Source organism: Neoarius graeffei, chromosome 7 (genome assembly GCF_027579695.1).
Source record: "Neoarius graeffei isolate fNeoGra1 chromosome 7, fNeoGra1.pri, whole genome shotgun sequence".
NCBI classification, from domain to species: domain Eukaryota; kingdom Metazoa; phylum Chordata; class Actinopteri; order Siluriformes; family Ariidae; genus Neoarius; species Neoarius graeffei.
This window is the reverse complement of record NC_083575.1, coordinates 43,785,947-43,811,606: the sequence shown is the minus strand read 5'-3', so window position 1 is coordinate 43,811,606 and position 25,660 is coordinate 43,785,947. Positions and strand designations below refer to the sequence as shown.

The 25,660-nt window shown below is 40.4% G+C and overlaps 1 protein-coding gene across 4 annotated transcripts in view; it reads right to left on the bottom strand.

Moving 5' to 3' along the window:
* Positions 1–25,660, bottom strand: part of atrn (attractin) — a 123,624-nt gene that overhangs the window by 92,985 nt on the left and 4,979 nt on the right. For all 4 annotated transcript variants that reach the window (XM_060925725.1, XM_060925726.1, XM_060925728.1 and 1 more), the window contains exons 2-4: positions 23,181–23,264; positions 6,880–6,993; positions 5,217–5,345 (exon numbers count right to left, since the gene is read on the bottom strand). In XM_060925725.1, the coding sequence (XP_060781708.1) occupies positions 5,217–5,345; positions 6,880–6,993; positions 23,181–23,264 (327 nt within the window). The remainder of the gene's footprint in view (positions 1–5,216; positions 5,346–6,879; positions 6,994–23,180; positions 23,265–25,660) is intronic.

The following is a 25,660-nucleotide window of genomic DNA, read 5'->3' as shown; positions in this document are numbered from 1 at the left end:
TAGTTTTCTTTAATTGTTGGTACTGCACCCTCTTTCAATATGGGCTTATAGCCAACGCTCCACTCAGAGGTTTCGTACAAGTCTTCCGTAAAATGTGCAGAGCAGAGGAGAGACCACTTCATAGGCACCCAATGTGCCCGTGAACTTCTTGCAAAACACGTCCAAATCTTTGCAGTTTGAACATTTTTGGGCCATGAATGCAACGCAAATCCACACAGCAAATTCCTCAGTGTTGAATTAACACCCAGAGTGTTTATATTGGTCCAATATAAACACTCTGGGTGTTAATTCAACACTGGGGAATTTGCTGTGCACCTTCTGTCATGTTGCTGCACTGGCCAGCAACACATCTACATGGCATGGTGATAAATTAGCTCAAAATGGAGGATCGGAGTTGCAGTCAGGTCTGTGTTTTAGTATAGCAGAAATGGCGAGGAGACCAATAGCCTTCCTGCTGTGACGTTACAGACGTCAAGGTCATTCACTCAGCCCGCTACCTATATGAATCACTTTAATCGTAAAAATTACTATAGATTTATTGTTAACGCGCAAAACTATTCCTGTGCCATTCTTGAGGTCTCAAGGCATTTATAAACAAAAGCGAGGCCATGGTTCTGCGTATATGCTTTCTAGCTGCTTAACACATCTAGATGTAAATACAAGGAAATGAAAGCTTAAATTCTAACCCATCATCATCTATTCATCTTTTGATTTCAAACTGAAATGTATTCAGTGTCTAACAAAAACAAGAACTGGCCTTGCTATTCCAATATTTTCAGAGGGCACTGTATCCATGTACCCCCTCTCTCCAAACCACCAAAGTGTGGGACAAGGCCACAAACTTAAACTATTTCAAATCATGGTTTTCCCCAAAGCGTTTTAGCGTATCGGGCCCGATACGCTTGCTCTGCCTGCCGATACGCTTAGTCGCTTTAGTTAAAATCCGATACGCTTAGATTTATACAGATACGTTAAATTTCCTACCCACAAGTAACTAGATACGTAGGAGAGCAAATAACAGATACATTTACATACTGATTGATATTTGTGTTAAACAAGCGGTCTTTTTTCCAATGTTTGTGTTGATTCTGTCAAAGTAATATGTCCGTGTGGTATGATGTAAACAAACTAATCTGTTGGCTACGTCAAGATCACGTGTTCAAACCGTCCAATAAAAACATCGAAAGAAAACGTCAGACACCCCGGAAGTTTCCGATTCATTATAAGCGATCTCATTGGCTGCCGATGTTGTCCCGCGCCAGACGGACAAAGCTGACTGACTTTAATAAGCTAGGAGAAGACTCGCTGGACAAATTAATCCACATCAGCATGGATGACAGCGAGATGGACTATGAGAGGGTTGCCCAACATTGGGCCAAGCAAAAGCCAAGGAGAATTAATCTGCTTTAAAGGAGTAGAAAACTGAATTCATTAGTTTGGGTTTGCAGAAAGATTATGTACTTATAAACACTCTCACGAAGTGAAGTTGTCCAAATGTGTCAAATATAGCATAATTTCAAATAATAATCATCAGCATTTTTGGCAGTGTGATGTCACTGGGATCCATTTAACAAAAGAAGGCTCCGGATTATTCTTTTGTTAAAGGCTCACAGTGACATCACACTGCCAAATATGCTTATCATTATTATTCGAAATTAGGCTACATTTGACACTTAATCTCTTCATGAATGTTTTTATAAATACATAATCTTTCTGCAAACTTAAATGTATGAATGAATTAAGTTTTCTTTTCCTTTAAATATATGTTTTAATCTTAATCTAGTCCATTTAATAAAAGTGCCAAAATTTAAACTTTATAATATGCAGTTGCCTTACTTTTCTTTTCAGTGCATCTTAGTTATACATATATTATGGTAATTGCATCAGAAACATTCTAAATCATTACAGTTATAGTAATACAGCAACTTATTTTAAGGTGGCAGGTCTTAGGTTCAGATCCCTTTGTGATCAACAGGAGGTCATGATGATCGATTCTCTTCATTGGATTGCATAAGATGGAGCAAACCACTGTTCATATTTTCATGCACATTTTTGTTACAACAATACTTGATCATAGGTAATTAAGGGATCCCCGTAGATTTTCAAATCTATCGTATACCTCAGGAATCTATAACAAAACAGTTTAACTTGCATGTTGAACTTTAAGGTGAAATTTCAAATGTGTATACATTAATACTATTTAGGTCAGAAATCATTGAAGCACTGTTAAAATCTATCCTATAATCATGTATCTAAAACCTCTCAGAGACCCTGAAAATGCACCAGAGAGCATCTATTTTCAAAAAATTTTCCGGGGGGGCATGCCCCCAGACCCCCCCCCTAGTTTCGCTTTGCGCTGTTGGCACTCAGTTGTCTATGTTTTATCATGCCAGAATTTAGGGCTTTAATTTTTTTCTGGGGAAAACACTGCAAATGAGCTAAAACCCATTAGCCATCAAACATACTGGCGCCCTCATCAGTAGGTGAAGGCAATACTTAGGGGTTATAGTGCAGCAGAGTCCTGTACTTAAGAGAAAGGCATCAACCCGATTTTTGATGGCTTGACAGTATGACGTCTGTGTACCACCACAGGGAACCCAACCATAAGTGCAAGGCAACATGTCTCATAAATGCTTGCCCACAGGACGACAAAAATTTGTCTCTTTATTTACATAAGCCTGGTCACAACCGGCCGTACGTGCTCCTACGGCCGGTCTACGTGCAAAAAACGCAAGAAACGCACGGAAGGTGCGCGTGATGTGCTGATTTTCGAGCCGTAGACTGGCCGCAGAGGTTCTTTGTCATGTCAAAACAAACTCTACGGGCGCTTATGTTTTTTTCAGGTTGCAAGACAAACTTACAGCCAACGTGCCGATTTGGGAAACGCCAAAAATCATATGTCCGGTTGTGACCTAGGCTATAAGATAGATGGGTTTTTATCCTGCGGTTATTTTTTAAGGTTTTTTTTTTTTTTACTAACAAATTTTACAGACAGTTTCATTTTTACATCAGAAATTTTCACAACAGTTTCATATAAAACTAATTAAACAGCTTTATTAGTCCACTAGATTGTTGGACAATTGACAGCTTGTCATGCAAGGGTGATGGATGTAATCGCAGGAAGAGTTTTATTGAAAATACGCAAGCAAACAGATCCAAAAATGTAGAGACAAAGGCAGAGTCGAAAAACAGGCAGTGGTCAAGTGGCTGTGCACTCCTATTATTCTATACAGGTTGATTTTGTGCCCTTGCAAATATGTTGCTCACACACTCAAGATCTCCACTTAAATAAAATAAATAAATTTTTAAAAATACATACAGTGCCTTGCAGAAGTATTCATACCCCTTGAACTTTTTCATATTTTTCCACCTTACAACCACAAACTTAAAATCTCAATTAAAAAAAACTTGATAGACCAACACAGAGTAGCACATAATTGTGAAGTGAAACGAAAATGATAAATGGTCTTCAAAATTTTAAACAAATAAAAATCTGAAAAATGTGGTGTGCATTAGTATTCAGCCCCCTGTACTCTGATACCTCTAAATACAATCCAGTGCAATCAATTGCCTTCAGAAGTCATCTAATTAGTTAATAGAGTCCTACTGTGTGTAATTTACTCTCAGCATAAATACATTTGTTCTGTGAAGGCCTCAGTGGTTTGTTAGAGAACACTGAAGAACAAACAGCATCATGAAGACCAAAGAACTCACCAGACAGGTCAGGGATAAAGTTCTGGAGAAGTTTAAAGCAGGGTTAGGTTATAAAAAAAATATCCCAAGCTCTGAACATCTCAAGAAGCACTGTTCATTCCATCATTCAAAAATGGAAAAAGTATGGCACAACTGCAAACCTACCAAGACATAGCCGTCCACCTAAACTGACGGAGCAAGCAAGGAGAGCACTGGTCAGAGAAGCAGCCAAGAGGTCCATGATCACTCTGGAGGAGCTGCAGAAATCCACAGCTCAGGTGGGAGAATCTGTGCACAGGACAACTACAAGTCGTACACTCCACAAATCTGGCCTTTTTTGGAAGAGTGGCAAGAAGAAAGCCATTGTTGAAAGACAGGCATAAGAAGCCATGTAGGGGACACAGCAAACATGTGGAAGAAGGTGCTTTGGTCAGATGAGACCAAAGTTGAACTTTTTGGCCTAAATGCAAAGCGCTATGTGTGGCGGAAAACTAACACTGCTCATCACCCTGCACACACCATCCCCACTGTGAAACATGGTGGTGGCAGCATCATGCTATGGGGATGCTTTTCTTCAGCAGGGACAGGGAAGCTGGTCAGAGTTGATGGGAAGATGGATGGAGCTAAATACAGGGCAATCCTGGAAGAAAACCTGTTGGAGGCTGCAAAAGACCCGAGACTGGGAAGGAGATTCACCTTCCAGCAAGACAGACAGTGACCCTAAACATACAGCCAGAGCTACAATGGAATGGTTTAGATCAAAGAAAATCCATGTGTTAGAATGGCCCAGTCAAAGTCCAGACCTAAATCCCATTGAGCATCTGTGGCAAGACTTGAAAATTGCTGTTCACAGACACTCTCCATCCAATCTGGCTGAGCTTGAGCCATTTTGCAAAGAAGAATGGGCAAAAATTTCAGTGTCTAGATGTGCAAAGCTGGTAGAGACATACCACAAAAGACTTGCAGCTGTAATTGCAGCAAAAGGTGGCTCTACAAAGGATTGACACAGGGGGGCTGAATACTAATGCACACCACATTTCAGATTTTTATTTGTTTAAAATTTTGAAGACCCTTTATCATTTTAATTTCACTTCACAATTATGTGCTACTCTGTGTTGGTCTATCACACAAAATCTCAATAAAAAAAAAACTTAAGTTCGTGGTTGTAAGGTGGAAAAATGTGAAAAAGTTCAAGGGGTATGAATACTTTTGCAAGGCACTGTACAATTTATATAACAGATTTTCTATACACGTGTGTGTATAGAAAATCATATATAACACACACACACGTTTTTCTACACATGTACATCTCTCTCTCATTCATATATTATATCTAAAAAACAAATTTTCTATACTGGTTTCATGCAGACACGAAAAGATGACTGATCTGTCTGTTACTTATTAGCTGTAGAAATGAGCTTTAATCTTCAAAAAGTCATTGGTTAATTTAGAAGCAAAACTTTTGCTTTATATCACAAGTGACAAACTGCTCACGTGTGTCGAGAGCTGCCTATTCAGCTCACCTGTAGGAGATGTTGAAGCCAGTGAGATTGTAGGCTGCATCGCTGAAGAAGTGGAGGAGAGCATATCCAGATTCAGCCACCACCTCTGGAACTGTTTCATTGCTGTAGTGCTCAGGAACAATCAGACCACTACAACATGAGAGCAATAATGTTATTTTCCACATCAACATCTATGTGCACAAAAATATAAGCAGTCCTAAATTATGTGCCTCTTGAACCTGCCTCTGAGGTCAAGCTTTTCACACCATTCTGGATCAATTCAAGTGTTTTGTATGAAAATCCCAGGAGATCAACAGTTTCTGAAATTCTCAAACCAGCCTTTCTGCTATCAACAGCCATGCCACAGTCAAAGTCACAGAGATCACATTTTTCCGCCATTCTGACGTTTACTGTAAAAATTAACTGAAGCTGAAACGGTATCTGCATGATTTTTTTGCACTGTGCTGCTGCCAAATGATTTTGTGCTGCAAACAGGAAAATTTCCCCATTGTGGGATAGTAAAGGTCTTATCTTATAAGATCATGAACGTGCAGGTATTCCAAGTGGACAGTGAGTGTATAATAAATAGAAAGCCATTATACAGTGGTGCTTGAAAGTTTGTGAATCCTTTAGAATTTTCTACATTTCTGCATAAATATGACCTAAAACATCATCAGATTTTCACACGAGTCCTAAAAGTAGATAAAGAGAACCCAGTTAAACAAATGAGACAAAAACATTATATTATGGGCTAAAATTCCTCCAAGCCGGTGTGCAGGACTGATCAACAGTTACCGGAAATGTTTAGTTGCAGTTATTGCTGCACAAGGGGGTCACACCAGATACTGAAAGCAAAGGTTCACATACTTTTGCCACTCACATATGTAATATTGGATCATTTTCCTCAATAAATAAATGACCAATATAATAGTTTTGTCTCATTTATTTAACTGGGTTCTGTTTATCTACTTTTAGGACTTGTGTGAAAATCTGATGATGTTTTAGGTCATATTTATGCAGGAATATAGAACATTTGAAAGGGTTCACAAACTTTCAAACACCACTGTAGATTCTAACGGCATGTGTAAAACAAATAAAAATACAGTATATTCCTGTATGAAATTAAACAACAACATTTATGTGGGTCAAATTCTGTCACAGACATTATTCTGTATAAATAAATAAAACAATTTTAGCTGATAATGAAAAAGCGTCCAAGTGCAATCATCTGCATAATTATTAGCATCCATGGTAAAGATGGGGTTTTAAAAAAAAGCTACGGAAAAATGTCTGTGGTTAATTAGTAATTAATTCTCACACTGAAAGGTGATGGTTGTTAAATGTTTTGGCAAAAGATTGTCATTTTCTTAAAAGAGAGATTTAAGTCGCTTAAAAGTTAGTTTTCTTTCACATTTTCAGTAAAAGATTAAGCTAATGAAGGTGTCTTTTCATAAGCTTTTTAAAAATCTGTCAATGGTGCCAGTAATTCAGGAACTGACTGTAAATACAAGCAGTATGTGCATGCATGTGCATAAGAGAAATAATGGCTTCTCTAGTTCCATATTTAAAGCACATCATTGATCTGCTGGTCATTACTGAGTGCTTGTTTATTTGGTTATGGCTTCTTCACACAGACAGGCCGATGGAAACACCCACAGCCATTTACACAAATAACCCACAGTACCTGAATGCAGCCAGTAGAGGAGAGTATATGGAGTCTCCATCGTATACATATAGGTGATCCCAGCTGCACTCGGTGCCAAAGTGATCAAAGCGCAGCCTCAAAATAGAGTTTGACCTACAAACACACAAAAGCAGACAGTAAAGGGTTTTTTTAGTTTGTGCGCGGTACTTTTATGAAATACTGCATACAATATAGGCCTAGTGAGACTTTACTGATTTATAGAAAATGTTCAATAGCTGAATGCTTTCAGATGAAAAACCTGAGCTCTAGCAAGTTGCTGATCCCACTCCTGCTTACAAACTTCACTTCATATACAGTACCAGCCAAAGGTTTGGATACACCTAATTCAATTAATTAAAATGGGGGAAAAAAAACAAAAACAAAACATTAAGACACCTCATGTCTTAAAGTAAAGATTGATTTCATTTCTCTTTACTTAGTTGAGCGGTTCTTGACATAATATGGATTACTACAGTTGTGGAATAGGACTATTTATTGCACTTTTATTATTTACTGTTTGATCTCAAACACATTAAGGCAGCAAGAAATTGCACTAATTAACTTTTGATGAGGCAAAAGCTGGTTAAGATAAAAGTGTGCAAAGCATTAAGGTAAACTGTGGCTACTTAGAATCTAAAATACATTTTTGGAACTTTTTTCCAACTTTGGTTTAGGCCACATCAATTTAATTAGTTGGTTCTCAGATTTTTTTCAGGAAAAATATGAAGTGAGCGGGCGAAATTAAAAAAAAAAAAAAATGCTCTGATGGTAAAATTAGCAGTGGAAATAGGCCAAACAATACAGGCAAACCAGTAAACAGATAGGCTAAATAAACAATTGAATTACAGTCAACTGAACATCTACAATGCACAGAAAAAAAAAGATTTGACCAGGAGTAGGCTACTTCACAAGTCTTTAAAGAAAGTGAAAGGGGCAATTTGATTGGTTTTCGACGTCACGTGATCTCGCATCACGTGACCTTTCCTGTTGGCCGGTGTTTGATTTCGATTTTTCTTCTTCATTTTGCATTTTCTTCAAGCGGCGATTCCGAGAACCAACTAATCAAATTGGTGTGGCCTTACCACAATTCCACATATTTTCCTACGTTATTTCATAGTTTTGATGTCTTCAGTATTGTTCTACAATGTAGAAAATAGTCAAAATTCAGAAAAAAGCATGAATAAGTAGCTAGGTGTCCAAACTTTTGACTGGGCCTGTATGTTTTGGGGTACCAACATTACAAATTTTTCACTGTAGAAGAAAAATACATTTTGCTCCCCCCCCAACATTATTCTGTTTGTCCCTTGTACTATACTTTCATTTGAGCAAAAAGTTAACACAGGAGATGCGACATGTTTTAATAACGTTGGTCGCTGAGGTCTCAACATGCTGTATGATTTTGGCCCTATATGGTTACAAGGGAACGCTAGACTGCTTTTAGCTTTGATTACATTTGCCACGGCATTGTTTCAATGTCTTTATGCAACTTCACAACATTTATTTCCATCCAGAGTGACACTAATATTTTGCCGAGATCTTATGACGATGGGAGAGCTGAACCACTCAAGTCTTCTCTAGCACATCCCCAAAATTTTCTATTAGGTTAAGGTCAGGACACTGTGGTGGCCAACTCCTGTGTGAAAATGGTTCTTCATACTCCCTGTACTACTCTCACAATTTAAGTCTTAAATTCATGGTTGTGCCATCAGGAAAGAAAACATCCATTGATGTGATAAGGCCAAATTAAAAAAAATAAGTGTGTTTCCGGTAACCCGACCGACCGAGAATTTCGGCGGCGAAATTGCCGACCGTAAAGTTATTATTACAAATTTCCCTCGATATTTTAGTGTAAACGGCGTTAGTTTGTCATAATTTTTTGTTTCAACGCATTCAACTTGTGAAAGAAACGATAAGTAAAATGTTTCGCCACTTCTATCAGCCCTCCTGCATAAACATGGAAGCGCACTTGTATACTGAAGGAGGAAGGGAAAACTGAGCCGAGGTGCCATTTTGAATCCTCATTCACGGCTGTAATGCAAATTGCTTCCTCTTCAGTATACAAGTGCACTTCCATGGCAGGGAAAAACACTACATTTTGCCACCTATGTAGTCCCCTATTTATACAAATAGGAGTCATTCAGGATTCAGCCATGTTTTTGCTTGGTGTTTTTGCTCGACCCAAGTTCTACAGTAGGCTAGGCCGTCTGCTTTTAATGGAAGTAGCCTAGGACGTTATTTTCACATTATTTCTTGATAAGGTGTTTTGTTATTACATGAAAATATCATGAAATAACGTGATAATTTTGTATCATGAAATTACGTGATGTTATTACATGATAAATATATTGTAAAAACGTGATAACTTTGTTAACAATATCTTTTCACGTAATTACTTGATTCTAAGCCAATTTTTTTTTTGAGTGTGGCAGCAATCCGCTTCCGTAGATCATAACTCGAACTCTTGCAATATTTTTTTTATTCGTTTAAAGATTTAAAACACTTATTTTATGATGTGTGGTATAAAGGATTCTGTGCCAAAATACTATTTTGTAAGATGTTTACTTGTGTTAATTTTTTCAAACAAAATTAAAAAAAAAAAAAAAAAAAAAAAAAACACTTTCCTACCTACCGACCTTATTTTAGTATTTCATGTTACCTGAAACACACCATCTTTTTTTTTTTTTTGGCCTAACCTGGTTATTTCAGGTTCAGCTGACTTCATTTTATTGCCACAATGTTGCTGAGCCTCGACCTAACCAACGGAAGCAACCCTGGATCACAACACTGCCTGGTGCTGATCATCTCCTGGTGGCACGGTGGTGTAAGCACAGTCACCTCACAGCAAGAAGGTTCTGGGTTCGAACCCAGCGGCCGGCGAGGGCCTTCCTGTGTGGAATTTGTATGTTCTCCCCGTGTCTGCATGGGTTTCCTCCGGGTGCTCCGGTTTCCCCCACAGTTCAAAAAGACAGGCGGTTAGGTTAATATGGGACGGCCTTGGGCTGAGGTGCCCTTGAGTGAGGCACCAAACTCCCGACTGCTCCCCAGGCACTGTTAGCATGGCTGCCCACTGCTCTGGGTATGTGTGTGCTCACTGTTCATGTGTGTGTTCACTGCTTCAGATGGGTTAAATGCAGAGATGAAATTTCACAAGTGTGTGATGAATAAAGGTGTGCTTTCTTTCTTTCTTTTCCTCTCACTTGGATTACTAACAACCCTCTCCTTGTCGGCCTCCCAGCATATGCCACCAGAACCCTGCAGCTCATCCAGAACGCTGCAGCCTGACTGGACTACAACCTCCCTTGTTCCTCCCACACCACCCCTCTGCTCGCTGCCCTTCTCTGGCTATCTGTCGCAGCTCACATCAAAATTTAAGACGCTGGTGCTAGCTTATTAGGCAGTCAAGGGGTCAGGTCCAGCATACCTCCAGAGACTGATCTGACCCTTCATGCCAGCCAGATCCCCAGGTTCCACTGCTAGTGGTCACCACCTCCTCTCCTGCCCAGCCCACTCAAGACTGTTGTCGATCCTGGCTCCCTGTGGGTGGAATGAGCATCCCATTGAGGTCAGAACTGCTAACTCCCTGACCAGCTTCAAGCACAGACTGAAGACACACCTCTTCAGGCTGTACCTTTCCCCTGCTTCCCTGTCCACTGTGTAAGCATGTAGCCATCTTAGCAGTCTTGACCAATCCAAGCTGTGTACTGGCTGGCCTGGTCATGATAACTTCGTGTTAACCGCTGGGGCTTGATTTTTCTCCATTTTAGTTGTACTTTGTCCGCTCATTTGTATCGTTGGCTTGTTTTCCTTGGCTGTTTCCTGATTGCTGCTACTTTAACACAGTGTAATATTCTGTTATTCTGTCACTTGTTCATTTGGCATGAGAACTTGATTGTCTCGAAGTTCAGCACTTCTTGTACCTGACTTTTGCACTTGTACATCGCTCTGGATAAGGGCATCTGCAAAATGCCTGTAATGTCTCCAGAGGCTTGTACAGTGACCACTATGCATGATGGATGCATTGCTTCATGTGCATCCCTTCTTACCCCAAACACACCCATTGCTCTGGAACAGGGTAAATATGGACTCAGACCAAATGACCTTTTTCCCTTGCTTCAGAGTCCAATCTTTATGCTCCCAAGCAAACTGAAGCCCTTTCTTCAGATTAGCCTCACAAACAAGTGCTGTTCTTTATGGCCAAACAGCTGTTTAGTCACAATCCTGTGGTGTTCTCATCATATTGCAAGTGTGGAAATACTCTTACTTTCACTATTAAATACAGCCGTGAGCTCTACTGTTGAGTTTTTACCAGATTTTGGCCAAAGTGTCCGGTAGCGGCACAGCGATGAAAGTAGTTAGCACTGTCGCCTCACAGCAAGAAGGTTCTGGGTTCGAGCCCAGCGGCCGACGAGGACCTTTCTGTGGGGAGTTTACATGTTCTCCCCATGTTTGCGTGGGTTTCCTCCAGGTGCTCCAGTTTCCCCCACAGTTCAAAGATGTGCAGTTAGGTTACCATGGGACGGCCTTGGGCTGAAGTGCCCAAGAGTGGTTTCGCGCAAGTATGCAGTGGCTTTGCTCTCCTATGACGAACTAAATTTCATTGTACATTTGTGCACTGACAATAAAGGCATTCTATTCTATTCAAGTGTTTAGATCATCTCCGATCACAGTCAGTCAATATTTTTTCTGATCACATTTCTTCCATGAATTTGACGGTTCACAACCATACTTCCAGGTTTTAATAATGCGTTGGTCAGTTCTTCACCCAATTCCAGTAATGTCAATCTCCTTAGTTGTTTTCTTTACCTGATGCAGGCCAATAATTTGACCCTTCTGAAACACAGTAACATCTTTTCCACAACCACAGGATATGTCTTTGGACATCTTTAAGAAACAAAAAACTACTGACTGCATCAGTTAGGGTTAAAAGAATTGGAGCCAGCTGGACCATTAATCACTACAGTAATTATCCAATCAAAGGTTCTTAAGTATTTTCTTATTTAAATCCAAATGGTGACTTTTTAGCCAGGTAGCACATATACACACACACACTTCTAACCAATATACAACTTCACCACTAAATTACAGCAAGAATCACAAACTTGGTTGATTTTATTTGCCTTCTCTTCACTTTCAGCTTAATCAAACAAAAGTTTTTAGTTTTGCATCAAGTAAAATGTGGCCAACTCCATTACAGTTCTACTGTTAAAGTAGACCTGTGACCGAGTCCTCAAGTGGTACTTCTACTAGGCACTTTCAGACCAAACAGTTATAGGGACTTTGAGAGGAACTACCCAATGGGGACCTCCTCCGAGAAATACATACTTTCAAGGGCTTTTTCAGGCCTTGAAAGTACGTAGTTCACTTACTTCACTCATGGATCCTCTTGTGCTAGGAGAGTACCTACCCTGAAGTACTAGCTTTAAAAATTTTATTAAATTAACAAAAAACACCCCCCACACACACACACCTCAAAACGATGTTCTGAGAACTACCACTGTCCTCAGTTCCTGCATTGGGAGCACACAAAAACAGGGGAACGTCCTCAAACAGTTCTAAGAACTATGAAAAAGTTCCTCCAGTCCAAAGGTGTCTATAGATGTGGAGAACTTTGTTACCACACCAAACCTAACATTTTCCTCTTCAAGACAGACACGCTCTCAGTCAATGCAACAAGCAACATGTACTCTGACCCCATCCCTTCCTCAAACACATTTTTCCAATTATATTAAAACTACTTAGAACCTGTAAAAAGGGAATATGATCCAACCATCAAGACATAATGTAGAACTACATGTAGCCAACGCCCTCCTATGTTGCAGAAGTATGCGTGTGCATGCGTGCGCTTATACCTACACACAGGTGACTTCATTAGCGTAGGACAGGAGAGACCAAACAAAACAGAAAAACAAAGACAAAAGAAGGAAAAACAAACACACTGCTCAGGAATTTATTAGCTATGACACTGAACAAGATGAGTGCTGTTAGGTCAAGTGTGAGAAAAGCAGTGAGCATATAGAAGTGGTATGGAAGAGAGGCACATCATGGCACTAAAAAAAGTGAGCGTTTCAATGTCTTATCATAAAAGCAGTTTTTATTGAGATTACTTTTTAATCTTAAGCAACCACAAACAAAAACTGAGATGTACCTTTACCCTGTTACATTTGTCTGTTTTTCCACCACATTTTTTCTGTGGCTGAATAGCAAATGGCATGTACGATGTAGTGTATAGCATCACTATATTGTATCCTAGGCAGGGCTGCACCAGATTTTTGAAATAAGATAAGATTCACAGGGTTTTTTTTTGCCTTCGATTTTTCTTCACCCACATGATTCTAACAAAAAGCTTTGTCCAATCTGTTAAAGAACAATATACATATTTATTAAAGTACTTTACTGTTGCCGAATGTACCTACATTTTCCTAGTACATGTCGCTATTTAGCATAAATTAATAGTCCTATCAGGGTACCAAAAGCACTCAAAGTTAAAAGGAAACCAGTAATATTAATAGTTGGTTAAATACTTTGTTGTTGTTTCTGTCCTTCTGCCATCTATAACTTAAGTTGCTTGGTCTTGCTAAACTGGATCTGTGTGTAACACGTCACTGAACAGTTTAACAATACAGCACATAAATCCATGACTCACTCAGCCAAGTCAATCATATCATACATCAAGTCATTAGATCTACATTTATTTTGTACAACTTTGTTCCCTTTAACTGCAAGTAGACATTTGGGCCATTTATTTAACCCCCCCCCCCCACACACACACACACCTCACAGGACACTTTGGCCAAAATCTAAAAACTTAACTAATCGATAAAGCTAGCATAAACATACCTACTTGCATCTTACAGCAATGATGCAGTGGACTGGATATTGGGATTTCCTGGTTTGAATACTGAGGAAATTATATACAGTACCAGTCAAAAGTTTGGACACCCCTACTCATTCATTGTTTTTTTTTTTTTCTATTTTGACCATTTTCTACATACAATACTGAAGGCATCAAAACTATCAAATAACATATTGCTTATGTATGGAATTATGTGGTAAACAAAAAAAAAATCAATCATATTTCAGATTCTTCAAAGTAGCCACCGTTTACCTTGATGCTTTGCACACCATTGGCATCATCTTAACCAGCTTCATGAGGCAGTCACCTGGAACGCTTTTCAGTTAACAGGTGCCTCATCACAAAGTTAATTAGTGCAATTTCTTGCCACTTTAATGCTTTTGAACTCAAACAGTAGATAGTAAATAATTAAAAAAACACAGTAAATAGCCCTATTCCACAACTACAGTAATCCATACGTCAAGAACTGCTCAACTTAGGCCCTGTCCACACGGCAACGGATTCAGGTGAATCCGATAAAATTGTTTATCGTTTCGGCCTGGCGTCCACACGGCACCGGCGTTTTGGGTGCTCCAAAACGAAATCTTTTGAGAACGGGTTCCAGAGCAGAAAGATCTGGCAACGGCGCCGTTGCGAAGTCGTCTGGATGAGAAGAACGGATTTGTTTACGATGACGTCACAACCACATGTGCTTCATGCCGGGTAGAAGTGTAACGAACTCGATGCGAGTTGTCAACAAATCCTATAACTTGGTTCATGAAACGCGCTTACAAAATATTTTCACTGTGAATATTTATTATGTAATGGTGCAGAGAGAGAGAGAGAGAGAGAGAGAGAGAGAGAGAGAGAGAGAGTCAATCCCGCCAGCAAAAATAGGGAAAAAAAGGATCGATCTCACCTCTTCAGATGTTGGTTTAAGTCCTACAATACATTCCTCAAAAAGGGCGTAGAAGAACAAATTAATCCATCAACGTGTAGCATTCAATTTATTCCGGACCATTAAAGACGCCGCCTTCCACGTAGAATCATACGTCATCCTCGCCACCATATTGGATGGGTCAAAGCGGAGAATAAAGATGCCTCATTCATGTGCTGCGTTTAACTGTACCAACAGGTTTACCGTCCAAATGAGATCACATGGGATTACCTTTCACAGGTGAGACTGGAAAAATACTTTTCATTGTATTTGGTCATTATAACGTAATTTTACGAACAGATTTTTCTGACTTTGTGGCTAATATGAAGTCTCGCGCATAATAGTTTATGCGCATGCGTCCTTACTACTTCTATTGTTCTAGTGTCTCCGAAGGGACCGTCTTACAGCGCCCCAGAGGTGTGGCATGTGTATTGCATCGTTTTCAGCAAGCGTTGCGTTGCCATATGGACCTGATATTTTACTGATCCGTTGCCCATGTGGATGCGATATTTTTTTTAATAACATCTCGTTGCCGTTGTCGTGTGGATGTAGCCTAAGATAAACCAGGGGTTTTCAAAGTGTGGGAGAGTCAGCCCCCCCTCAGAGAGCAAATAAACAACAGCACCCCCCCCTTACAATTTTTGTTGTTGCTATACTTAATGTTCCATTCGTATTTAAAAAAATGGTTGTTGTACACATTTAAAAATTTTTTTCTTTTACACATTTAAAACATCTGTGCTTTTTTAAAACTTTTTTTTACACATTTTAAACATCTGCTTTTTAAAACCTTTTTACACATTTTAAACATCTGTGCTTTTTTAAAACCTCTTTTGTACACATTTTAAACATCTGTGCTTTTTAAAACTTCTTTTGTACACATTTTAAACATCTGTGCTTTACAAAAAAAAAAAAAAACACTTGTTTTACACATATTAAACATCTCATAGCATCGATAGCTAGCACCTCTTGGCAGACAACACACTGTGGCAGTGGAGCATCTTCAGATCCAGTCCATGAAAATCCAAACTTTAAATAATCGTGGTCATACTTCCTTCTTTTTTTGCTTGGCCCAGACTCCATCTCCTCACTCACTGTAGGTACTAAAAATTGATCCTCCTCCCCCCTCTGCCCCCTGCCACAGATTCTGCTCGCACACACCCCTTCAGTATCTGATGTGTCATCCTCACAGTCCCCCCCCCCCCCCCCCCCAACACACACACACACACACACACACACATCTCATCGTTCATTAACACACTGAACTCAGGGACCGCACATCTCACTTTACCTCGCTTATTTGCACTATTCCACACTACCTCATGTTAACAGCTGCTAGTTTGTTTATACTGCTTATTTCATGTTTACCTGCTATACCTCAATTGCCCTTGACTGTTTGGTTATTTGAACCAATTTATGTGTGTGTGTGATTATATTATATATGAGTGTTTAGTCTACGTCTAGTTTATATCTAGAGTGTTTATACTGTTTATATTGTCTGAGTGTTTGGTCTGTGTGTAGTTCTTATCTAGTGTTTACACTGTTTATTTATACTGTTTATATTGTCTGTCTGAGTATTTGGTCTGTGTGTAGTTCTTATCTAGTGTTTACACTGTTTATTTATACTGTTTATATTGTTTGTCTGAGTGTTTAGTCTATGTCTAGTTCCTATCTAGAGTGTTTATACTGTTTATATTATTGTTTTTTTTCAATTATTCTATTTTTATTTATTGCATTGCCTGTTTGCACCATGGGTCAGAGAGGACTGATATTTCATCTGTGCTGTATGTCGAGCATGTATAGCATATTTGACAAAGTTGACTTGACTTTGTCTCTGGCAAAGGCTAGCTGAAGTTCGCCAAATGTCCGCAATAGTAATTTATTCTGGTTTATTTTTCCTCACGTTGCGCCCCCCCCCCCCCCGAAGAACTCTGGTGCCCCCTAGGGGAGGCGCGCCCCACACTTTGAAAAGCCCCGAGATAAACGACATCCATCATTACTTTAAGACAAAGTGTCTTAATTAATAAAGAAAACCACTGAAATTGGTGTATACAAACTTTTGCCTGGTACTTTATATTAGGGGTGGATGCAAAATTAGTAAAAAAAAAAAAGTACATCCAGAGAGCAATTATAGGTCTTTCAAAAATACAAGACAAATAATTGAAGCTAGCAACACACATCTTCCATAATGCTCGCTAGAAATGTTACGTTATTGTTATTATTAACCTGTGTGTTAATGACATTACTAGCCATCTTTAGTAATAACTACAGGAGTGAAGACAAGTGTTTACCATCAGACATTAACCAGTTCTCCGACCTCAGTTCATTTCCTTTTCCTGGACATTTGTAGGTACATTGTATTTTGTTTTTTAGTTACAACATTGGGGACATTGTTCAACTGAACGCAGAGGTGCTGCCCAGCAGAAAACTATACATTCTTCTGTCAGCTGAACAAAGTTAGATAAACATGTCCCATCTAGGCAACTTCTCAGTACAAATATGATAACCTTATGAAGCTCTACATAAAAGCATTTGAAATTATGAATGTTAACTAGCAAGTGAAGCCTGTAAAGGTCTCAGTTAGCACACCAATTTTACTGATAGTTTGTTACTTAGTGGAGAGGAAATGGGTGCTGCATAGATGGAGCAACTTAGACCAACCGTGTCCGAAACCACTCACTCTAACTACTCCGTACTCACTATATAGGGAATTACTATATAGAGGACTATATAGTGAGCCCAGTGGTAAATGAAAAAAACACTTTGACACTATTCCACTGCACCATTGTTTACGTCATTACTGTCGCACAATTAATGTGCCAGATCAGTTGGCTGGTGGGCTTCAAAATAATAAATGCATGCATGTATTTTTGTGATAAATACATATTATACTGAGTGCATTTTCCACATTAATACATAATATATAGATTTAGGCACTGCCTAAAAGCAGAGCTCCCATCTGTTTCTGGGTTGTAGAATTTTCTTATATCATAGCCAGTCTCTCTTGTATTATTTCTTTACTGGCTAGCACTGGCCACTAGGCGGTGTGTATGACTGGTAATTACTAATACCCTGTCCACACTAGGGATTTTGTACCGATACGATACTACTTTCGTGCCGCAACACCTGTCCACACTAGCAACTATACCGGTACTGTAGCGGTATAACTGTATCGGTACGAAACCCACAAATGTATGGGTTTCGTACCGGTACAGTAACGGTACTGTAGCGCTTCGCTGTAGTGTGGACAGATGAAGAGGTTCTGTATTGATACAAATATAATGCGCATGCACAAAGTCACACACCTCAATCGATGTCTTCGCTGAATAAAATAGTGAAGAACGGAGATTCGTTTTCTTTGTTTCTTTCTCAACTGCCTCGCGCGTTTTATACGATTCGACTGAATAAATGACCACCAGAAATACAGACTGTACACTGACAACAAAAAGCACACGTTGTTTCATCCGCCATATTCTCAGAAGGAAGTTACTCGGTAACCACGGAAACATTTCGCGCATGCGCATTTCAGCTACCGTGAAAGAAAACCGCAAGCATTTCTCGCTAGTGTGGACAGATGCACTAAACTGTACCGGTATACTTTGTATCGATACAGTTATACCACTTTCGTACCGGTATATATGTGAACACAGCATAACACTGGCCACGAGGCGGTGTGTATGGCTGGTAATTACTAACACTGGCCACTAGGCGGTGTGTATGACTGGTAATTACTAACACTGGCCACTAGGCGGTGTGTATGACTGGTAATTACTAACACTGGCCACTAGGCGGTGTGTATGACTGGTAATTACTAACACTGGCCACGAGGCGGTGTGTATGACTGGTAATTACTAACACTGGCCACGAGGCGGTGTGTATGACTGGTAATTACTAACACTGGCCACTAGGCGGTGTGTATGACTGGTAATTACTAACACTGGCCACGAGGCGGTGTGTATGACTGGTAATTACTAACACTGGCCACGAGGCGGTGTGTATGACTGGTAATTACTAACACTGGCCACGAGGCGGTGTGTATGACTGGTAATTACTAACACTGGCCACTAGGCGGTGTGTATGACTGGTAATTACTAACACTGGCCACGAGGCGGTGTGTATGACTGGTAATTACTAACACTGGCCACGAGGCGGTGTGTATGACTGGTAATTACTAACACTGGCCACGAGGCGGTGTGTATGACTGGTAATTACTAACACTGGCCACGAGGCGGTGTGTATGACTGGTAATTACTAACACTGGCCACGAGGCGGTGTGTATGACTGGTAATTACTAACACTGGCCACTAGGCGGTGTGTATGACTGGTAATTACTAACACTGGCCACTAGGCGGTGTGTATGACTGGTAATTACTAACACTGGCCACTAGGCGGTGTGTATGACTGGTAATTACTAACACTGGCCACGAGGCGGTGTGTATGACTAATTACTAACACTGGCCACGAGGCGGTGTGTATGACTGTAATTACTAACACTGGCCACTAGGCGGTGTGTATGACTGGTAATTACTAACACTGGCCACGAGGCGGTGTGTATGACTGGTAATTACTAACACTGGCCACGAGGCGGTGTGTATGACTGGTAATTACTAACACTGGCCACGAGGCGGTGTGTATGACTGGTAATTACTAACACTGGCCACGAGGCGGTGTGTATGACTGTAATTACTAACACTGGCCACTAGGCGGTGTGTATGACTGGTAATTACTAACACTGGCCACGAGGCGGTGTGTATGACTGTAATTACTAACACTGGCCACTAGGCGGTGTGTATGACTGGTAATTACTAACACTGGCCACGAGGCGGTGTGTATGACTGTAATTACTAACACTGGCCACTAGGCGGTGTGTATGACTGGTAATTACTAACACTGGCCACGAGGCGGTGTATGACTGGTAATTACTAACACTGGCCACTAGGCGGTGTGTATGACTGTAATTACTAACACTGGCCACGAGGCGGTGTGTATGGCTGGTAATTACTAACACTGGCCACGAGGCGGTGTGTATGACTGGTAATTACTAACACTGGCCACGAGGCGGTGTGTATGACTGGTAATTACTAACACTGGCCACGAGGCGGTGTGTATGACTAATTACTAACACTGGCCACGAGGCGGTGTGTATGACTGTAATTACTAACACTGGCCACTAGGCGGTATGTATGACTGGTAATTACTAACACTGGCCACTAGGCGGTGTGTATGACTGGTAATTACTAACACTGGCCACTAGGCGGTGTGTATGACTGGTAATTACTAACACTGGCCACTAGGCGGTGTGTATGACTGGTAATTACTAACACTGGCCACGAGGCGGTGTGTATGACTGGTAATTACTAACACTGGCCACGAGGCGGTGTGTATGACTGGTAATTACTAACACTGGCCACTAGGCGGTGTGTATGACTGGTAATTACTAACACTGGCCACGAGGCGGTGTGTATGACTGTAATTACTAACACTGGCCACTAGGCGGTGTGTATGACTGGTAATTACTAACACTGGCCACGAGGCGGTGTGTATGACTGGTAATTACTAACACTGGCCACTAGGCGGTGTGTATGACTAATTACTAACACTGGCCACGAGGCGGTGTGTATGACTGGTAATTACTAACACTGGCCACTAGGCGGTGTGTATGACTGGTAATTACTAACACTGGCCACGAGGCGGTGTGTATGGCTGGTAATTACTAACACTGGCCACGAGGCGGTGTGTATGACTGGTAATTACTAACACTGGCCACGAGGCGGTGTGTATGACTGGTAATTACTAACACTGGCCACGAGGCGGTGTGTATGGCTGGTAATTACTAACACTGGCCACTAGGCGGTGTGTATGGGTTTTCTAGAGCATTTTGGCAATTTCCTAAACACGCCATCAGGAAAAACCGAGCTATACACCAGACATCGTTTTTAACCTCTAGCGACGAAGCTCTCACGTAACATAAATAATTCAAACTTTTCTGGTCAGTCCAAAAAATGGACTCTTCAGTTCATCCGCCATCTTTAGAATCCCAACCTGCATTACTGGCGGTCTGCGTTTTTTAACACGCTGTTTGGTTGTCATGGAAACTTCATATGAAGCATTTGGTTGTCAAATTCAATAAAATTGATACTACGAATAAGTATTTTGTCTAACATACTGGCTGACTGTTTAAAATTCGTTACTTGTATTATCCTGGTTCACAAAAGACAATGAAAACATAAAAAAAAACAGCAATTTTAAAGAAAAGGTCTGAACTGATTTCTATCAATGCAATAAGCTAGAAGTAACCAAGTTGACGGAAAATAAAATTAAAATATTTCATGTTTATTATACTTCTCAGGTTATAAACCTGCTTGAAATCTTTTTACGCAGTTTTCACGGCATCAACCCTTCAGTCCTCTTGAGGGAACTATAGTTTCGCCCGACATTTTCAATGCGCGCAGTAACTGAAGGTGGTTTGAGTTAACTTTAGTATGACGGAAAATTTTGATGACAAGAAACTGCTTACCTGAAACTCCATTAAACTTATAAAAATAAATAAACTTACAAAATAATAATAATAATAATCATCGACTCGATGGGGGGGCGGCACGGTGGTGTAGTGGTTAGCGCTGTTGCCTCACAGCAAGAAGGTCCGGGTTCGAGCCCCGTGGCCGGCGAGGGCCTTTCTGTGCGGAGTTTGCACATTCTCCCCGTGTCCGCGTGGGTTTCCCCCACAGTCCAAAGACATGCAGGTTAGGTTAACTGGTGACTCTAAATTGACCGTAGGTGTGAACGTGAGTGTGAATGGTTGTCTATGTGTCAGCCCTGTGATGACCTGGCGACTTGTCCAGGGTGTACCCCGCCTTTCGCCCGTAGTCAGCTGGGATAGGCTCCAGCTTGCCTGCGACCCTGTAGAACAGGATAAAGCGGCTAGAGATAATGAGAAGAGATTGACTCGATGGGTTTACCATTTTTTCTTAGGTATGGTGCTCCGCTGGGAGCTCCGCTACAAAGTACTGTGTGTCTGCTGCATCTTTCAGTCCTTTTAAATCAAGGCTGAATACTTGCTTCTTTGCCGCTGCCTTTTATTAAATCAAATTTGAGGCTTTTGATTCGATTTCTTTCAGTGCAACTGCAATGCATGATGGGATATATTGCTTGGTTAGTGACCATCGGTTGTACACTACTTTTCATGATGCATTGTGGGATACTTTGAGTGCACTATATAGGGTGTAATAATTCTCACTATACATTCAGACAGCACTACAAAATGGCAAACTCACTATATAGCGAGTAGGGAGTGATTTCAGACACAGGGCAAAATTATCAATCCAAACTGCCTGTAAAAAAACACCATCTTCAGTTGGAAACATGTCCGGTGCAGTCGTATGCACAACACGAAAAGCTGTTCAGAAAACCAATTCTGGCTTGCATTTAAAAATCCAAGTTTTTTTCGTTTGTTTTTTTCGGGACCTCTCAATACCACTGTGCTTTGTTACTGGGAACGTGTTAGAGGAAGATGTGAGAGTGAGATCCTGATTGGTTGCTCAGTATGGATTCCCAATACTTGAATATGTATTGGTTTACGGCATGCTGGGTATTATCACTTTCACTAGTTTGGTGGGTCAAAAAAAGGATAAATCAAAAATTCTGTGAAAGCTCAGACAGTAAACCATAAAACTCCATGTAACTGAATATTACATACCATGATGACCAAACCCAAAAAAAAAAAACATTACATTCTAGTTTTATCCTGAAAACTCTTGTCCTTTAAAATTTCAAATGTTGTTTCTCCCCTTTTTTCCTTTGCGGACTCTCACTTCATGTACACATGAGGACAAGTGGCACAATGTCTACAACGTCTCCACCAATAAGAAGGAATAGCACTGCTCGGTTTTATGCAATGCTTGCTCAAGTGCAGATGCTGCAGAACAGACACTGAAAGAAACTGAGATTGAGAGGTTAAAAGGATTTCTGTACAGCCCTAATCCTACGCTGAGCATATGAAATGCAGAGGAGATACCATTTTTAAAAATACAAATTTTAAATCAGCGCAATGCAATAATCTTCCACTCAATGCCGACCCTGTTCTTTAGATCATTTACTTTCAGTGCCACTGCGTTGTTAACCTGTATGACGTGAAACAGTGGGTGACTGGATGAGGTATCAGAGTTAAGAGTATGAATGAGCAAGTGTTAATGTGTGTAAGGTGTAATGTTTAACTTGGTAGATTGTACAGGTGGTTTGGGCATGTCTGGTCCAACAAGCATTCGCTCCATTTAATCTAACAGACAGCCCCCGTCCTTGAGGCTCACAGATTTTTTCCTTCATGATCTTAATTCTTGACTATCAAATTATTTACTTGATCAGGGTCAATCTATATTTTGCCTTTTTTCTTTTATTTATTTATTTATTTATTTATATTTAATGGTTTCAGAGATCACTCAAAAGTATTCATACCCACTGTCTCATAGCTGCATATGCAGTATGTGGGCGTATCCAGTAAATAAATAAAAATAAATAAATAAAAAAAGCGTAACTCACTGTCCCTCTATGAGCCATGTGCACTTGGTTTTGTGTTTGTAGTGCCCCGGACCGTCTGTCAGGTAACCAGAAGGTCCAGTTAGCCTGTGAACACATCAGAAACACACACAGTAAACACACCCAAGAGGTCAGACCAAAAACATTACACAGAACAACGAGCAAAGTTCAGCTGAAAATGACCTGCTGTGTAATTTACACCACAGCAGCACTCCTTTGAGAACACTCTGGAAGAAGAGAAATGCACAATACACTTTACTGTTCCAAGGTTGCTCAGTAAGAAGATAAACTTGATATATGCCAGTCATTTATCACAGTACAAAGAGCAATTACATGTTGACAAGTGTGTGTTATGGTAGAACAACCCCCCCCCAAAAAAAGTGGGTACAAAGTCCTCAGAGTCAATAAAATAAACAGACATTTTCCTTTTGTTACAATCATTTTTAGACTATACATAGGTGATACAAAATGCTGTTTATCTACAACTTGGACACGTTTCTGAGATCTCACCTGACAAAAGTCCTGGTTTTAAATCGCAAATCAAATGATGCCCTGGTTAAATTCAAAGCTGATTATCTCCTTAAACTCATTTGTGCGGTGTGTGAAAAAGCCAGATCTCTCTGCACATGTGGTGTTCGTATTTTGCTTGCATGAAACGTCCACCACACTGAAATTAACACACCAGCTTTGTGGCAAGCTATGATGCACCTCCTTCTCCATACCCAAATTTCCAGTTGTCTTCATCAGTGGCTATGCTTAAGCCTCGGTCACAACCGGCCGTACGTGCTCCTACGGCCGGTCTACGTGCAAGAAATGCACGGAGGGCGCGCGTGTGGCGTGCTGATTTTCGAGCTGTAGACTGGCCGCAGACCGGCCGCAGAGGTTCGTCATGTCAAACAAACTCTACGGGCGCTTACGTTTTTTTCAGGTTGCAAGACAAACTTACAGCCAACGCGCGTCTTTCTCCATGAACAAAAAAAAACGCAGCGATTTGGGAAACGCCAAAAATCGCACAGCCAAAAAAAAATCGTACGTCCGGTTGCGACCTAGGCTTTACATATAAAAGACTCCTCACTAATCCAAATGAAATCATTCGACTGCAGATTCTGAATGAACCTTTTACACTTAAAATGCACGTTCCTATCCGATTACTCCATTAATTAACCGGATAAATGTTAGTATACTTGATTACTTTAGTCATCAATAGTTGCAGTCCTCACAGAACGTATACACTGATTCAAACAGTAAAAAAGTTATCTTCTGTTTAATCAATTATAAAAAGGGATTACCCAGCTCGTTCAACTGAATAGTTATTTCATTCAGATTGGTTTCAAATCAGTCAGTTTCCAATATTAAGGTGTTTCCATGAATGTTTTTATTCCAGGTGCAACCTTAAGGCTGATTTATACTTCATAGAATCTACGCTGCAGGTACAGCACTGACACTCGCACAGAGTGAAGCAGTTATACTGGCACGTAAAGGCAGTGTGGTGCCATGGTTAGCATTGTCGCTTCACAGCAAGAAGGTTCCGAGTTCGAACGACCGATGGGGGCCTTTCAGTGAGGAGTTTGCATGTTCTCCCCATGCCTGTGTGGGTTTCCTCCGGGTGCTCTGGTTTCCTCCCCACAGTCCAAAAACATGCGGTTGGGTTAAATGGCTACTCTAAATTGCCCATAGGTGTGAATGTGTGTGAACAGTTGAGAGGGGAAAACCTCTATAATAATCCAGTAGAAGAGAACGGGAAATCACTTCTGTAATTCTTCCACAGAAACTCATGGCTGGAGCTGTCAGGTCACTGCAGTGATATGCCAGATAGATAGAAAGTTAGCATGCCCTTTAAGAGGTGCTGTCACATGAAACACACCAGGATTTACTTGCACTGAGTGGAAAAAAAAAAAAGTTTGTTTCACTGTAGGACTGTTTTAGTCCTACAGTGAAACAAACTTTTTTTTTCCAGCCATGAGTTTCTGTGGAAGAATTACAGAAGTGATTTCCCGTCAGAAAGTAACAAAATGTTAAAAACAATTTTACTGGTGGAAAAACCTCATGTGGCTCATTATAAACCAAGTGAATTCTCACCGAAAGCATTTTTGAAGTGTTTTAACACACATGTACAGTGCCTTGCAAAAGTATTCATACCCCTTGAACTTTTTCATATTTTTCCACCTTACAACCACAAACTTAAGGTTTTTTTTTACTGAGATTTTATGTGATAGACCAACACAGAGTAGCACATAATTGTGAAGTGAAACGAAAATGATAAATGGTCTTCAAAATTTTAAACAAATAAAAATCTGAAAAATGTGGTGTGCATTAGTATTCAGCCCCCTGTACTCTGATACCTCTAAATACAATCCAGTGCAATCAACTGCCTTCAGAAGTCATCTAATTAGTTAATAGAGTCCTACTGTGTGTAATTTACTCTCAGCATAAATACACTTGTTCTGTGAAGGCCTCAGTGGTTTGTTAGAGAACACTGAAGA